This window comes from Pteronotus mesoamericanus, unplaced genomic scaffold (genome assembly GCF_021234165.1).
Source record: "Pteronotus mesoamericanus isolate MK-2021 breed Mesoamerican mustached bat unplaced genomic scaffold, CSHL_Meso_final scaffold_85, whole genome shotgun sequence".
NCBI lineage: Eukaryota > Metazoa > Chordata > Mammalia > Chiroptera > Mormoopidae > Pteronotus > Pteronotus mesoamericanus.
In genome coordinates, this window is record NW_026555329.1 from 22,994,556 (window position 1) to 23,011,779 (window position 17,224).

Below are 17,224 nucleotides of genomic sequence, written 5' to 3' on the forward strand. Positions count from 1 at the left end.
ATTCCCCACTTACTAAAAGCATGCAACTGTCATCCTGTAGTAACTTTATAGCGTGTGCTGGCTTTTAGGCTTTCAGTTGACTCTTGGGTAATGGCAGAGGAGTATGGTGTGCAAGTATATATACATATGCATTTATTATCCTTCTTCCCAATGCTCAAACTCTTAATTTTGAATCTTTATCAAAAATACTTTTACTTTCATAATATTCTATATGAGAATTCTATCAAAATAAATTACCTATGAGTAAGTATGAATATGTACATATATCCTGATTTCATGTCAAAAAAACTTTAGTACATCATGATATACTTTTTGCTCCCTTGCTCCCCATATTGTACTTGGTAACAAGCAAATACAGAGTATTTGCTAGATGAGTCTTTCTCTACTCTTATGATTCCTTCTGTTCACATCCACCATGGATCTGTCCATCCATAAAACCAAATCTATTCTCCTCGTCCATCCTCCCTCCTAGGTTAAATATATTCATACTAAATTTAAACAGTCCTTGAACATAAGACAGATGCTATTTAAAATGTTTTCAAGAGGAGAGAAATGAGATTTATTTGGGGGAGAATACATATTACCTTTCAGGGAAATCACAGTTTATAAGTGATATAGCAGAGAAATTTTCTCTCAAAGCTTACTTTATCAGTCTCTTCAAGCAGTTTGGTGACATGACTTAGGTCCGTAGGCTTTAAAGCACCCTAAAAAACATACATACAACTCTTAGTATTCTATGTCATGAAAAATCAAGAAATTATATCATGCTATTTTCATATATTATTTATCCCTTGGCAACTTAAAAATATCTTTTGACAAGAAGATAGTGAGGTAAGAATGAAAAACAGATGAGACCTTATAGAAGTAAATAAATTGGGGAGTTAAAAAAAAAAAACCTCTTGAATTATAGTATTATTTTATAATGTTAATATCTTTAAATTTCACTAGTCCCAAAAGGCCCAAAAGAACATCTGGAATAATGGCACTTCCATGCTTTGGAAAATAAAATTGTCTTCTTCATACATATTATACATCACATGAACACACATTACACTGAGTTTACTTATACAGATATACACACTTCTAAACTACAGGTAGGAGATTGCCTTCCTGAACTAAGTATCCCTTTTCTCAGTTGGTACCAGCATTCTTAGTCATCCATATTGCAAAACAGAATCCTCCAAGTTCTATGGATTTTTTTTTTAAGAGGGAGAGAAACACGGCTTTCTCACACACCACCCCCCACCCCCACCAGGGACTTGGCCCGCAACCCAGACATGTGTGGGAATTGAACCAGTGACCCTTTGGTTTGCAGGATAATGCCCAATTCACTGAGCATTATCCTATACCAGTCAGGGCCACAGTCTATAGATTTTACATCTTAAATACTTCTTGAGTCCATTTCATCTTACTGATTTATTCAATTTTCATCTCTCTCTCAATTGCTTTCCTGATGTTCTCCCTGCCTTTGTAGTTTTCAGTGTCCTTCTCAGCCTTGTGTTAAGATTACTAAAACTCAATTCTGACCAAAACCAGTCTGAATCATTCAATGACTCTCCATGAATGCCCCTCACCCCTCTTCTATTTTCATTAATGTTGTTACAGTCCTATTCTCCTCCTTGGTTAACCCTCACAGGTCTGTCTTTCAAGACGCAGCTCAAGTGTCACCCAAGGAATGAAAAAGGATAGAACAAATGTCCCTACTCTGTGCTCCCATAGCCCCTAACTGTTTATCCATTCCAATTCCCATCAGTGTTGATCTAAGATGGTTTACATATTTATCCTCCACTGCACCCTGCCCCAAAGTTCACTTGTGGGTAAAGACTTGTGTTCTGGCATCCTTAGCACCAAACACTGGGCCTAGCATATAAAGTTAATTGTAGGTGAGAAGGAAGCAGGAGGTGTTATTATCCAAAGTTTAAGTGTCTACTGATGGCTGCCAGATGGGAGGGGCGTGGAGGGGAATGGGTGAAGAAGTACAAATAGGTCGTTACAGAGGAGCCATGGGGATGTAAAGTACAGTATAGGAAATGGGGGAGCTAAAGAACTTATACACATGACCCATGGGCATGAACAATGGTGTGGGGATTGCCTGAGGGAGAGGGGGGTGCTGGGTGAATGGGGGGAAAAGAGGAAAAATTGGGACAACTGTAATAGAATAATCAATAAAATACTATCTTTTAAAAAACAAAGTTGAAGTATTTATGATAATACGAAAGACCCAGAATTCTAAATAGTTTTGGCTATATTTAACTTGGGGATTAATGCTTTGTTAAATAACATTTTCTTTTTAATTCAAATGCTATATCAAAACTGCTTACTCCTCTTATATGAATTAAGCTTTCCCAGTCTACTTTATTCTTCCTCTTGTTGGTTCTCCTTTCATATTTACTTCTACTTTAAAATAACTGTTTGAAAAGATGATGTAATGATGATATAAAAAATGTTCAAAAGGGAAAAAATCCTACTTACTCCTATCACCTACATATATACATGTATTTATTTTTATATATTATTTTCTGGTTTTATTATTTTTATATATTATTTTTGGTTTTTATTTACATGTATAAATACTTTACATAATTTCTATTTCACCATTGTATTTTCTGGCTTTTAAATCTATAATACATACATTTTTAAGTTTCTACAGGTCATTTTTCCTTTTTAAGTCTAGAACTTCCTTTCCTTTCACAATTACAAACTCATATTTTCTGACCTTCAAAAGTGTCTTTCAAAAACAATTTTCAGTTAAGCACTCTCACTTTAAGTCTGCAGAGTAAGTATTGGAATGAATTTATTTACTCAAAATGATTTTTACTTTAAAAATTAACAATCAAAAAGGATTTACTAAATACTTTTCTATACCTTATATTATGGTTACAATAAAAATCATTACATTTTACTATTAAATTGTTTACATTATTAAATTTATTGTTACCAATAACTTTGCAAATGGAGTTTTGCTTTTGGAGATTTGGGTATTTAACAGCACCATCTGTCACTACCTCAGTTGTCCTTTCTCTTTTCCTTCTGTGTTCCTAGTGGGTTTTTGTTTTCTAATTTTCTGCAATATTGGTTTTAAGGGTTGGAAGGGATATTAAAATGAAAAGTCAATACAGGATTTTCTTTTAAATACCTGTATGTATTATTAGATTCCCCCCGCCACCCTCCCTCCGCAATGAGCAGGTATAACTCTCACAAGAAACAGACAGTAGTAAAGATTAAAGCATAGATTCTTCTTAGATTTATCTTGTATTACCACTTTATGTTACTCTGTACTTTACTTGTTATGTGCTTGGCATATATTATATTTTGAAGGTTTCTTCATCTTCCTTTCCCTCCCTCACTTATCCTTTGCCTCCTTCTGCAAATATTTATAAGCAGCTTCTATGTTTTAGAAACTGAGCTAGGTGTAGGGAACAAGTGCTCTGACCTCAAACAGGTGTCACTCTGGCATGAGATGCAGGTGATGTAGAAAACACACTATAAAACGCTCCCCAAATGCTGAGCGGTGTGCTCTGGGAGCACACAGAGGGGGCACAGAATGGCATGGGCAGGACGGGAGGGAATCTGGTGTAGCTTCGGAAAACGTAATCTGCAGGCAGAGGGGAGAGTAAATAGCATTTGTGAGCCGAACTGAAGGTCTGAGCAATGGAGGCAGAGGGAGTAGTGCCTGTGAAGGCCTGGGGGCAGGAGAAAACGTGGCATTTAGAGGGTCCGTTAGTCATCGAGTACGTTGTAGAGGAGAGTGTAGGAGATAGTGGCTCCAGATGCTGCTGATGAGGTACGCACAGGTCAAATCACGCATAATGATAACAACAACGGTGATGAGGGTTAAAACTTATTGGACGATGCCTGCTGCCAGGTACAGTTATAAGCATTTTCCATGTATTTACTAATTAAATTCTATGAGGTAGGTACTGTTATTAACACCATTTTACAGACTTTGTATGCTATACAAAGGATCTTCAGAAGCTATTGAATGGTTTGAGGGACTGGATATATAAACAGACAATGGCCAGACCATATGGCAATAGAACTATGGCCCATGGCCTCTGCAGCAACCAACCTGGGGAGCCAAGCCAGAGTTTCTGCAGCAGTTGGCTCAGGAAAGTCAGGATTTGGTTAATGACTGCCAGATTCCCTGTTTTTTGTCCCCTCATTTGCCAATCAGGCCCCAGAAAAGGCCAAATATGTTTCCCTGTTCAATCATATAGAATGCCCTGCTCCTGGTTAGCCCATCTCTGGCTTCCCCATGGCAACTACCTCCAACCAGAGGATACCAGAAGCCTTCCCCCTTTTTCACTATAAAAATTCCCTGCCTGCCTTGGAGTCTGCCAAATGCAAGTAAACCTGGCTGACACTCTTTCTAATGACAAGCTTTGAATAAATAGCCTATTTGTTCTCATGGGGGGGCCGTCATTTATTTTCACAGGTTTTAAGGGGAGGAATGTAACAATAAACAGATAATTTTGTCTCTTGAGTAGAGATTGAACAGAAAAGCTCTAGACTGGCAGTAGAAGAGCAGTCTCCAACTTTAGGCCTTGACTAAGGTAGTGGCAACTGGGAAAGACAGAAAACAGTGAATAAAATGAAAAACACCAAGAAAGTTCAAACAGTGGGAACTAATGAGTGACTAGACTTGGTGCGAGAGAAAAAAAAAAAAAGTTGAGGGTGACTCCTGGGCTTGAAGAATTATACAAGGGGTGGGCAAAAGAGATCACACAAGCGGAGTGTAGAAGCAAAAGAGAATATACACATGTAAATATCAAAGTAATTGCTGTTATTATCATAAGATGTTTATATAGAATTTGTAAAAACAGTAACAAAGCCTTTTAAGATCAAACATTTAATACACTACTTTGAAGCAAATTAGACCTCCACATACTTCAAGTTATAATAGGATGAACTTACTTGCCCGCTTTACCAAAGGATATTTCAAAGGGGAGAAATCTTGCTCATTTGATACTTAAGTTATAGAGAAAGGAACTAACATTTACTGTGGTCTTTTTATGTGCCTGGCACTTTACATCTTAATTAATCCTCAAACCAACCATATAAAGGTAGCATTATCATATCTATTGATGAAACTGGGGCCCTGAGACCTACTGTTCAGGTCCCATAGCTAGAAAACGGGCTAGCAGGGCAGTCTGATGCAAGTATGCTGGCTCTTTGCACTTGAGTTCTCTGCCTGATGCCTCAGCGGACCACAGAGGTTATTTCTAGCAATTACTCCAAAGCAGGGCTAGACCACTTTAAAGACACCGTTGAGGGCAATGTTGTAGACAGTGGTGGAGTATGACGTCAACTAGCAGATTGCGGAGGTTCTTAGAAGTCTCTGAAGGAGAGTAAATTTGGGCGAGGAATCTCAGTCATGATACAACTGCACTAATCATAGTCATATTATTTTTCCTCCAAATATTTATTGATGGCTTATACTGTGTCAGACATTGTTCTAGGTACTAAAGATATGGAACTGAATAAAACAAAATGTTTTCATAAAGAATTTCTTTTTAAAAATCTTCACCTGAGGATATGTTCATCGACTGTGCAGGGGGGAGGGTTGGGGAGATAGAGAGAGAGAAGGAAAGAAAATGAATGAATCATTGATGTGAGAGAGAAACATCGATCATTTGTCTTGCTACACATCCTGACTGGGAGACCAGGGATCGAATCTGTAACCTTTTGGTGCATGGGACAATGCTCCAAACAACCAAACACCATCTGGGGAGGCATATTCAATGTTATATAGTGCACTACAAGATGATAACACTCTGGATAAAACAGAGAAGTGCTAGGATGCTCATGCAGTGGTCACCAAAAGACTCACAGAGAGGATACTACTCAATATTTCAGCAAAGTCTTTTCTAAAATTTATTTTTATTAACATTTTTTTTCTTTTATTGATTCTAGAGAGAAGGGAAGGCAGGGAAAAAGAGAGAGAGAAAGAGAGAGAGAGAGAGAAACATTGCCCTATTGGGTACTGAACTAGCAACCCAGGCCCGTTCCCTGACTGGTAATTGAACCTGTGATCTATTGGTTTGCAGAAAGACGCCCAACCAACTGAGCCAGCCAAGTCTTGAAGAGGGTAAGGGAACAAGCCATGAATATCAAGGGGAAAATGTACAAGGAAAAACCCTTAGGCAGATGTACACCTAGCATGGTTGAGAAGGCCAGTGTGGCTGTAACACAGAAGGCTTTGTAAGCTACTCATAAGGACTTAAGTTTCTGCTCTGAGCTCAGAATCAAGGGAGGAAGGATACATAAGTATTAAGATATATTTGCTCTACTTAAGAAACCCAGATTCTAGTGGGAGAGTCAAAACTCAGACAGATGAAACAGTGACCAACATAAAACAAGTGTTAATTAGGTGAGAAATTGAGTGACTGAGACCTAGGAACATGTCCATTTGTGAGAAGATCTGTGAGGGTGAAAATAAATGGGAAGTGCTTCCTCTCGGTGGTGGTGGGGGGAGTACTTTATGTTACAGAAGTAGGATCTGAAGGTAGGGTAAGATTTAAATTCAGAAAGGAGGGAAGGGAACTCATTCAATAAATATTAAATATCACCTGCTGTGTACCAGACATTGTGCCAGATGTTGCTTGTGAATATTGGAGGAAATGGGGGACACTACAGAGAAAGACAACAGACGAGGTTTCTGTCCTCATGAAGGGGGCATAAGCAGAGCATATGTTACAGATAAAGCACAGGTTATGCTTTAAAACCCCTAAAAACGGGACAGAGAAGTGGAGCTGAGACACTTGGGAAACGGCAAAGATCTTGAATATCATTTTCTTCAGTGGTCCTGAGGCTAAACATCACTTGAGAGAGTCCCAGGTGCCACACTGGGGATTATTTTGAGTATGACTGGGATAGGGCCCAGGTGTGTACATTACGGTGGTTTTTAAAAGTTCCTGAGATGACTCTGATGGCCACTGTCATTTGGGGAATGCTCACCTAGTACAGGCTCGTTTTATAGTGACAGGGAGAAAATCCTGCGATGTCCTAAATTAATGACAGCACGCAGAAGGAGGGGGGAAGAGATGAGAGAAGTTAACTAGTTAACAACTGCAGTGCAAAACCAAAAAAAGATTGCTTCTATTCCTGAGTCTATGTTGAAATTTTGAATTAACTTCTATTTCCATGATTATCTAAATAGAATAGCCAGGGACCACGGACCGCCAGGAGACTCTGCTTCTTGCTTACATGTGAACTTTCCGGACTATAGCCTACAACCAATCCAAAGGAACAAACACCTCTCTGTCATGGACTATGAACCTATCCCAGAACCAACCCCACTTCACCTTCTCCCACCCCCTTTAAATTAAGCCAGTGTAAATTATATTATTATTATTATTTTAAAGATTTTATTTATTTGCTTTTAGATAGTAGAAGGGAGGGAGGAAGAGAGGAAATCATCAATGTGTGGTTGCCTCTTGCGTGCCTTCTGCTGGGGACCTGGCCCACAACGCAGGTATGTGACCTGACTGGGAATTGAACTGGTGACCCTTTGGCTCGCAGGCCGGCACTCAATCCACTGAGCCATACCAGCCAGGGCAGAATTAATTTACATCTTTCTTCCCTCACATTTGATGTGTGAAAAACCCAACAACTCCAGGAAGGCTGATGTGTTGTCTTCTCCATCTAGCCCTACTGCTCATTTAGATTTGGTGCCCCACGACCTGGTGCTTTTCTGGCTAGCATGTGGCTCAGAAAACTCTTTCTTTTGGAAACACATTTGGCCCTGAAAGTTTGGTTTAACAATAGAAAAGGGAACAGGCCTAGAGAGGTTAAGGGGTTTGGTCAATGTAATTGTATCAGATGAGGCAGGCAGAAGAAGTTAATGTGGAATCCTGAAGGAAAGAGGAGTGGGACTCAGAGGGAGGAAGAAGGATGATAAAGTGATGTTTACGGACAATAGATTGAGAAAAGGAAAAGGAGCAAACCAAAGAGCTGACTGGAAGGATGAGACATTAATCCAGGCCTGACTGAGGCACTGTGGTGACAAGGAAGGAGAACAAATAATTCCGTTTCGCTTTCAAATCCTCACCCGAAGATATACAAGGAAGGAGAACAAATAGTCCATTTTTTCCCCAAATCCTCACTCAAGGATGTTTATTGATTTTAGAGAGAGGGAGGGCAGGAGGGTGAGAGAAAGAGAGGGAGGCGGGTGTGGGGGGAGCAAGGGTCGGGGAGATCAATGTGGAAGAGAAACATGTATCTGTAGGTTCCGTGACCAGGGATCAAACCCATAACCTAGGTATGTGACCTTTCGGTATATGGGATCACGCTCCAACCAAGGAAGTCATCCAGCCAGGGCACAAGTAGTTCTTTCAAAGTCCCATTTGGTGCTCTTTGTTTGTTTGTTTTTTTTACCATATCATCTTGTTGGGGGAATCAAACATTGGAAAATTTTAGTTTAAGGTAATAGTTACTAAGCCTAGTAGTTAATGCATGTGAAAAGCTATTGTTTCAGGAACTGCAGGTACGGCCCACCCTGAACCCAGGGACTACAGCGATTGACCTTTGTGCCCCACAAGAGACCATAAGCAATCAAGATGGTAGCCATCTGAGCCATTGTGTTCCAGGGAGAGACAGACGACCGTCTCGGGCACAGGTAACTGCCCAGGTAATGCTGCAGTTTTTTTAAAATCTAATTTTCTCTGAATTCCAAACCCCTCACCACACTTGGTTCTCTGTTATAAAAAGGCTGGCCTGAACGGAAATGTAAGACAGTCTGTTAGGGTACAAACCCACCACCTTCTCAGATCACCGCCCATCTGAATAAAGCGCCCACAAAGATGCAGTCCCTGTCTCTGCTTATTGGATCTGGTAGGTGACAGGCAGCCCAAATGCCGGCTTTTCCGGTTTCAATCTGACATGCTGGGGAGGGTTGGGATTTTGTTTTATTGTTGTTATTGTTTATTTTGTTGTGCAATCTGAACATATATGTAACTATCTCCGACAGCGTTCCAGGAGTTAGCTGTGAAACTCTGCAGCACTGTTCATATCACGTGCTGCAGCTATAATACGCTAAGCATTGCTACTCAAAGTGGGAAATGGGGTCCTCTAATCAGTTACAGCTCCATCACCTCCAACCCTGTTATAAAAGCAGAATCTGAAGTTCTACTCCAGACCTACAGACTCAAAATCTGCATTTTAATAAATCCCCAGATGCTCCAAATGTACATTAAAATTTGAGAAGCTGCTCTAAAGCATTTTTGATTCTTTAGAATGACAGAAACAACATTAAAATAAATAGGAAATAGATAAAGGCTAAACAATTTGTGATTTCAAGCCAGTGGTGGAGCTGGCTTAATGAACTGAGGTCGAATCCACACCCTCCCTTTTAGCACAGGCAGAGGGGGAGGTTGCAAAGGCGAAATGGTTTGGAAGGACTGAAAACATTTAGATCTCCAAGAGTCTTTTCTTTCCTCTACTGGCTTGAGGCAGAGGTCTAAAAGGTTGTCATTTTAATAATAGCAAAGAGCACTAGAGGCCACTCTGAGTAAAGCAATTGAGTAATTCTCAGTTAACTTTTCAGGCCTTAGGGTCCTCATTTGTAAAAGCAACCACAGACAAAACCTGAGAAAGCTGAGTGATCATTTCTCCCAGCTCTAAGAAGTTTTTATTCTATCTCATTTCTTTTGGTAGATAGTTTTTTCTTTAGTATGTTATAAAATGTTAAAACCCTGAAGTAGTTAGTTATTGTTTTAAACGAACAAACAAACAAACAAGAGAAACTTTCACAGCTGAAGCCTTTTCTAAAAGAAAGATTTATTGAGCCACATGCTAGCCAAAAAAGGACCAGGTCCTGGGGAATGAAGTAAAAAAGGCACCAGCAGCAGCACTAGGTAGAAAAGAAAACATGACCACAGCTGCTGGTCGACAACAGAGACCCTCATCCCCTGAGGGCAGGAGCCTGCCCGACTGACCTCCGAGCCTCACCTGGAAGGGGAGCTCCTGAAACCTGACCTGAGTGACCGAGCTTGCCTCTGCACCTGTGCAAAGGCTCACAGGAAGGAAGCCCAGGTTATCCTTGAGAGAAAATACTCTCAAACATTCCATGGGAGACTACAGGGAATGCCATCTCACCCTATGGGGGCTTTAACCTGGCAGCTGTAAAAAAAAAAAAAAAAAAGAAAGAAAGAAAGAAAGAAAGAAAGAAAGAAAGAAAGAAAGAAAGAAAGAAAGAAAGAAAGAAAGAAAGAAAGAAAGAAAGAAAGAAAGAAAGAAAAGAAAACATGCCCACCATCCTGGAATTGATGGGAACTTTTGAACATCTTTGGGGAAGAAAGGTGTAAGTAGTTTTGAAAGAATTTACATTGGCTACAGATAAAGGGGGCAGGGAAAAGGTAAATTGGGGTCAGGTTCATGACAGGTGCACAGTCTATCAGCATGAAATTTGACACCAGTAACAACAGTCTTGAAAGCGCATGCATATGCAGGATATGGCGGGTCTAGCTAACAGGTGCCTGGAGGTTGGTTCACAGCTCCCACATGCATTCGGGATGTGAGCAGTCTTGTTAGTTGGCCCACAGCTGCTAACTGGTTAACCAGTCCTGCCTTTTTCTCTCATGTGACGTGAGGTCACACCCAGCCTCATTTAATTTAATGTTGGGCATCTCAGAATTTTTCTCTGGCCACTATGGACCATGTAGAAACTTTAATTAATATAAATTGATTTCTTTTTGGAAGAGAATCCTAGGCCCTGGAAGGAGAGGTAGTAATGAAAGAAAAGGAAGTAAAAGGAAAAAGGGAAGGAAGAAAATACACACACATATATACACAGGTATACTTGTTTTGCTTTACTTTATATGTTGTGGACTATTTTGGCAATGGCCTATTAAAAAATTTTCTTCTTTTTCCTTTTACTTTTTAACCCATGCTTGCCTGCCTCATATCTCTTTCTCCTCACCGCCCCCCCCAACCCCCTCTTTACACCAAGTAAAGGAAGAATGAATGAGAACCATAAGATACAAAATTCGCCTGTTTCCCAGTTTTGGCACAGGCATGGGAGAACAGTGGAAGCGTTGAGCCCCTTGCAGCCTTGGGAACGGGGCTGCTCCTCAGAGTTCTTCTTCCCCCAGCCCCGGCTGGGACACTTCCACAAAACTGTGGGTGAATTCCCCTTGTTCCTCCTCAGGCAAAAATGCTGTTGCTCCACAGGTTACTTTGTAAATGTCTGACCGTAACTGAACCCCAACCAGGGCGGGGGGCTCTACCATGCACCGCCTACCAGGCAAATCTCCAAAGGCAGAGTTTGGTGGAAAAGAAAGGAATCTTATTTAATGGCAAGTTTCTGCCTAAAATATCTGGGTAACAGAAGTAAAAGGAAAGAAAAATTCAGAGTATGACATCAAAAATAGCTATTTAAATGTTTGTCATTACAACTTCTACGTAGGTTCAAGGACGGAAAATAATACAACAACTAAAATCTGTTCATAGTGCTGACTAGTATCACCAAGGTCTTTGGAAATTATGGCAAGTTTCTGTCTCAAAGCCCATTCCTTCTAAGACACCCAAAGAAAAATCACCCCATCACCCTCTGCCCACTCAGTTCAAGGTTGTGCAAGGAACCTCTTTTCCCACCCAAAAGCATCATAAAAGCAGGTGGCTTAGCTGGTCTCCAGTTGCTGTCCAGCTTCAGGCATCTTTTGGAGTCTGTGTCCCCAGGCTTCCATTCACTGGCCTGCACTGGCGCGTGCGCACACACACACACACACACACACACACACACCCCACCCCCGATCGGGGAGGGGAAAGAACCAACAGCCATTTTGCTTTTTTGTGCGCTTGGTTTCAAAACTCCTCTCCTGAAAAGTCATGGGGAGATGCCAGCATTCCAACCAATGAGGGCCAGTGTCTGCTATATTTGCCCCTCTCTGGCCGCCATGGTTAGCAAGGGGGCCAAGTCTCCAGTCACCCATGCACAACTCAAAACGCTCCCCCATTTCTGGGGGGTGTCCCCAGTTATATGACCATCCTCAGAGAGCTCAACCCTATTCCCGCAGTAGAACAGGTCCCCAGTCAACTGGTCACTCCTAAGGAATTATCCAAAGCTCCAGGATGTTGACTCAAGAGACAGGGTTCCTTACGCAGCCCGAGACTTCTGAAGCCTCAGCAGTAATTCCCACAGTGGCCTCATGTCGTTAGTGTGAACAGCCAGGCTTGATCACGGCCCTCCGGGGAGGAGCAGTGGAACCCTAGAAGGAAACAAAGGACTCGGAATTTCTAAGCATCCCAGTCACAAAGGCGATCCAAGCAGGCCTTCAGAAGTGACATTTCTCAACAGACCAGCTTGAAAGAATTAATTTTGTATAACAAAAGTAAATTCGAAGCATAATACAAATACAAAAAAAATAAATCAATTACAAGTACCATATGATTTCACTTATATGTGGAATCTGAAGAGCAAAATTCACAAACAAAGTAGAAACAGATTCAGAGAGAGAGAAAACAGAGCGACGGCTGTCAGAGGGGAGGGGAGTTGTGGGGTTGGGTGAAAAGGTGAGGGATTAAGCAAAAAAACAAGAACAAAAACCAAAAAAAAAACCCAAACTCTCATAGACAGAGACAACAATACGGTGATTACCAGAGGGAAAGGGAAGTGGGGTAGGTAGAAGAGCACAAATAGGGGATAAATGGTGATGGAAGGAGAAGCCTTGGGATGGTGAACCCACAATCCAATATACAGTGATGTATTACAGACCTGTGCACCTGAAACCTATGTAATTGTATTAACCAATGTCACTCCAATAAATTCAATTAAAAATTAATGGAATAAAAATAGAAAAACAAAAATCAATTCTATTCTCTGTTAATCCTCTCTGACCTACCCCATAATCAGTTTCGAATTTCATAGAAAAATGATGCTTCATTTCTAACTTTAACAGCAGTTTCCTCTCCTCCGGGTGCAATAAGCATCACATTTGAACATGGGAGACTTTACACTCCTCTATTAAGAACATCGCTATAGAAAAGGTATCTACGTACAAAAGGACAGTGCAAACAGTTGGTCAAATTCAGGTTTTCACTAAGAATGTTTTCCTCCCCCAGAACCTTCATAGTCATACTTTCATAAGAAAAGTGGCAAATCTATAGATGCAATGCAATTCCTATCAAGAGACCAATGTCCTATTTCACAGAACTAGAACAAACATTTCAAAAATTTATATGGAACTACAAAAGGCCCTACAGAGCAACAGTGATCCTGAGAAAGGAGAACAAAGTTGGAGGAATCATACTACCTAATACGAAATTATACTATAAGGCCATAGTAATCAAAACAGAATGGTACTGGCATAAAGTCAGACATATAAATCAATGGAACAGAATAGGGAGCCCAGAAATAAACCTAAACCGTTAGAGCCAATTAATAGTTGACAGAGGAAGCAAGCATATACAATGGGCTAAAGACAATTTATTCAATAAATGGTGTTGGGTAAATTGGACAGATACAAGCAAAAAAAGGAAACTATATCACCTTTTACACCACACATGAGAATAAATTCAAAATGGATCAAATACTTAAATGATAGACCTGAAACCATAAAAATCGTAGAAGAAAGCATAGGCAGCAAAATCTTGGACATTGCTAGTAGCAATTTTTTATCAGATATATCTCCCCAGGCAAGGGAAACAAAAACAAATAAAAATAAAACAAATGGGACTACATCAAACTAAAGAGTTTTTGCACAGCAAAGGAAATCATCAACAAAATAAAACGACTCTGCCAAAAAACCCTGCCATCCCACTTCTGGGGATATATCCAAAGGAACCCAGAACACTTACTTGAAAGAACATAAGCACCCCTATGTTCATTGCACTATTATTTGCAAGCGCCAAGATTTGGAAGCAGCCCAAGTATCTATCAGTAGAAAGTGGCTAAAACAACTATGGGACATTTACAAAGCAGAATACTACTCAGCCATAAAAAATAAATAAAATTTTACCCTTTGAGACAGCACGATTGGACCTGGAGATTATGCTAAATGAAATAAGCCAGTCTGAGTAAGACAAATACCATATAATTTCACTCATATGTGGACTCTAATGAACAAACTTGACAAACAAGCAAAACAGAGACTCAGAGAGCAAGAGGACAGCTAAGGGGGGCGGGGGCGGGGCAGGTTAGGAGGTGGCGGGATTGGGCAAAAACGAAAAAGGACTCATGGACAGGGCCAACAGGAGGATGATATACAGGGCGGAGGCGGGTATAAGGGGGTTGGTTAAATGCTAATGAAAAAAGAAGAGCAGCAAAGAAAGCCTCACCTACTCAGTTTGGTGGGACGCGCCGGGGAGTCCCCAGGCAGGATGGTTTGACGACATCTACACCCGCTCGCAAGCGGTGCAGCTCTCGAAGGGATCAGCTTCGCTCTTAGAACCTCCGCCCGAAGGGCTCCCCTTGTTTCCACTTAGGCTCCCATATCCGCTCTTGCTGCCCCCTGTCTCCTCCCCGCCTCTAGATCTCAATCTACCCCATCCATCGCTCCCAAAGCACCAACATGCGCCCATACCTGAGCGTCCTCGTCCTCGGTCACCAGACCGACCACCGGGATCCGTCGAGGGCTGCTGGACTTGCCCCTGCCACCTGGTCCCTGGGGCTCGGCGGTCGCTGGAGCCTCCGCAGTAGACATGGCTGAGGGAGCGGAGCGAGGGACTGGGGGGTCTTCTAATCTAAAATGTGACTGCAGCTGCGGGATCCAAAAAGGCCCAGCTCCCGAAAAGGGAAAGCCACCTGAGAGCCGCTAGAGGCAAGAAAGGCCCAGGGGGTCCAGCCGTGGCCTGGGACACCGCGAGGCCACGCTCTCCGCGCCACCGCAGCGCACCCGCAGACCCTGGCTCCCGCCAGCCGGCTGGTTGTTACCACAAGCCAAGCGTTGCTAGGGACGGGGCCCGGCGGCGAGGCGCCGGCTCCTACGGAAGCCCGGGGAGCCAAATTACTCTCGAAAACCTACTGGGCGTCTACACGGTAGGACTGGCGAGGAGTGTTAGGTGGGCGCCGTGTGTCTCAGTTTTGGTCGTTTGCACTGGGCCTTCATGAAAGGGGCGAGAGCAGGTGGACGGTGAGGTCAGGACGGGGTTGTGTAAGTGATGGGTGATGGCCAGGGAGTTTAGAAAGTGGAGTTTATCTCACCCCAGAGAAGTTACCAGTGTCATCTACATTTCCCAGCCTGGTACCTCCTCTATACTTGAGTGGCCCTAGGAGGCAGCTGATAAACGAATAAGGCATTTTACACGTTAGAGGATTTTCGAGTCAAATCATTGAATCTGGAACAAGTTAACCCCCGGAAGCCTCACTTTTCTGATCTGTTAAATAGGATAGTTGTGAGCGCATTGAATGGTAGATGATAGTTTTGTCAAGTGGTGCTTGGCACATAATAAGCACCAAGTAAATGGTCAAGATTATCTTTACTGTGTTATCTCTTCACTGTTTCCTCAGTAATAGCCCAAGGGTGGAAACTTAATGGAAAGCTTCTCATGAAATCATCAGTTTAACTTAATCACTCCAAACACTTTGCCTGTGAAAGCTGATTTAAGAATCCTTTACATCTTTTAATTTTTTTAACCTCCAGAAAATCTTCATGATTTAAATGTGAGTTTTCATATATTCTGTAAAATTTATGGAGTAACAATTACACAGAAACTCTACTAAAAATAAATTTCATTTCACTTCTCGGGGTTTCTCTCCTCGTTTATAGAATAAGCAAGTTGATCAGTGATTTCTAAGGTTTCTTAACCACTTCAAACACTGAATGACATTTTTGGCCCCCCAAATAAAAAAACACAGAAACACTAGATTGGCCCTGGCAGTACTTAATGTAAATCATAGCCAAAATAACCCAAGCTTCTTTGAAAGAGTACGGAGCATTTCCAGTCGCTATTTTCTCACTTCAATGCATTCTTCTACTTTTCTCATCTCCCATCCTCTGAAACCGCTCTGAGGTCAAACAAAGCCTGTAGACACTTTCCTGTCCGCCTCTTGCTGTACTTGTCTGTAGTGTTTGTTGACCACTCTCCCCTGCTTTAAACTCCCTTGCCTGGGCTTTAGCATTTTTTTTTTTCTTTACAGTTACCTATTGGTACTTCTAGAGCACCTCACGGGGCTTACACCTAGAATTGGGTTCAGTAGGTCTAAGCTTGCAATCACCCACGGAGAATGCAATGGGCTTGTCAGGTGTACTAACATGACCTGAATTGATGTTGCACATTCCGAGTAGACCACATCAAAAGCAGATAAACCACTTAGATAAACACATGGAATCCTGTGAGAATGGCACGTAAAACCATGATGGTGGTGAACTGACAATTGGATGATTTACTTATCCTGTGTGTGCTCATCCTAGCATCTCAGGATGAGGAAAGATGAATAGGAGGGATTGCAAAGGAAAATTTTCCACTTAAAGCACAGCTTGCCTAGGAGATGTCAACTACTATTGTGTTTCAGCACAACAGGCTGAAAGCTGATGTGACTCCGTAAACCTCCATGGCCCTGGAAAGTCAGACTCTTCTCATTGCACTTAACTGAACATTTTCCTGACAAATGAACAATAGGATTTTTTAAAAAAGTTTTACCCAATTGTGTACAGACCTATATATTCATTTTGTCCCATATTCAGATTACCAGTATCCAAAGCTTAATCAGCATAACTCCCACAAATGCCCCCTTTCTAGCACTTAAAAACCCTTGACTTTTTCCTATTTAAATTAGGTAGTAGTTTTAAGTTTAATCTTTATTCACTGATCCCTCTTAATATAATTTTTGAAGGCTGTAAGTTAAGAGTACAGGACCCATTTTTTGTAACACTAAAACAAATGTAAGGGTAAAATGACCATTAAAATAGTAAATTATTTCAGCAAAAAGTTAAATTAACAGTAGAGAGACATCAGAAAGTCACAGAGAATAAAAATGTTTTAGTCAGACAAGATTCTGCAGATTTAACATCTGTTAAGTCACAAACTACAATTTCTTTAAAAAAAAGCTAGAAATTTTAATATGTTGACCTACAAATTTTTAATTTTTGAAGTAACAAAGTTGTTTTTGACATAAATAACTGTAATATTAAGAAATATTGTCCTAATTTTTCTAATACTTCTTTGCCTAATTAGTAATGTTTAGTAAAATTAAAATTATTCATTAGCATGAATTAGGAACATTTCTAACAAGGATTTTATATTACATATGAATTCGGTAGTTTCTAAATTAATGCCAGATATTCTA

The 17,224-nt window shown here is 41.1% G+C and overlaps 1 protein-coding gene across 3 annotated transcripts in view; it reads right to left on the reverse strand.

The window, feature by feature from the left end:
* Nucleotides 1-14,639, reverse strand: part of CFAP69 (cilia and flagella associated protein 69) — a 65,172-nt gene extending 50,533 nt beyond the window's left edge. For all 3 annotated transcript variants that reach the window (XM_054563830.1, XM_054563831.1, XM_054563829.1), the window contains exons 1-2: nucleotides 14,520-14,639; nucleotides 645-704 (exon numbers count right to left, since the gene is read on the reverse strand). In XM_054563830.1, coding sequence (XP_054419805.1) covers nucleotides 645-704; nucleotides 14,520-14,639 — 180 coding nt within the window. The remainder of the gene's footprint in view (nucleotides 1-644; nucleotides 705-14,519) is intronic.
* Between the last annotated feature and the right edge of the window lie 2,585 nt (nucleotides 14,640-17,224).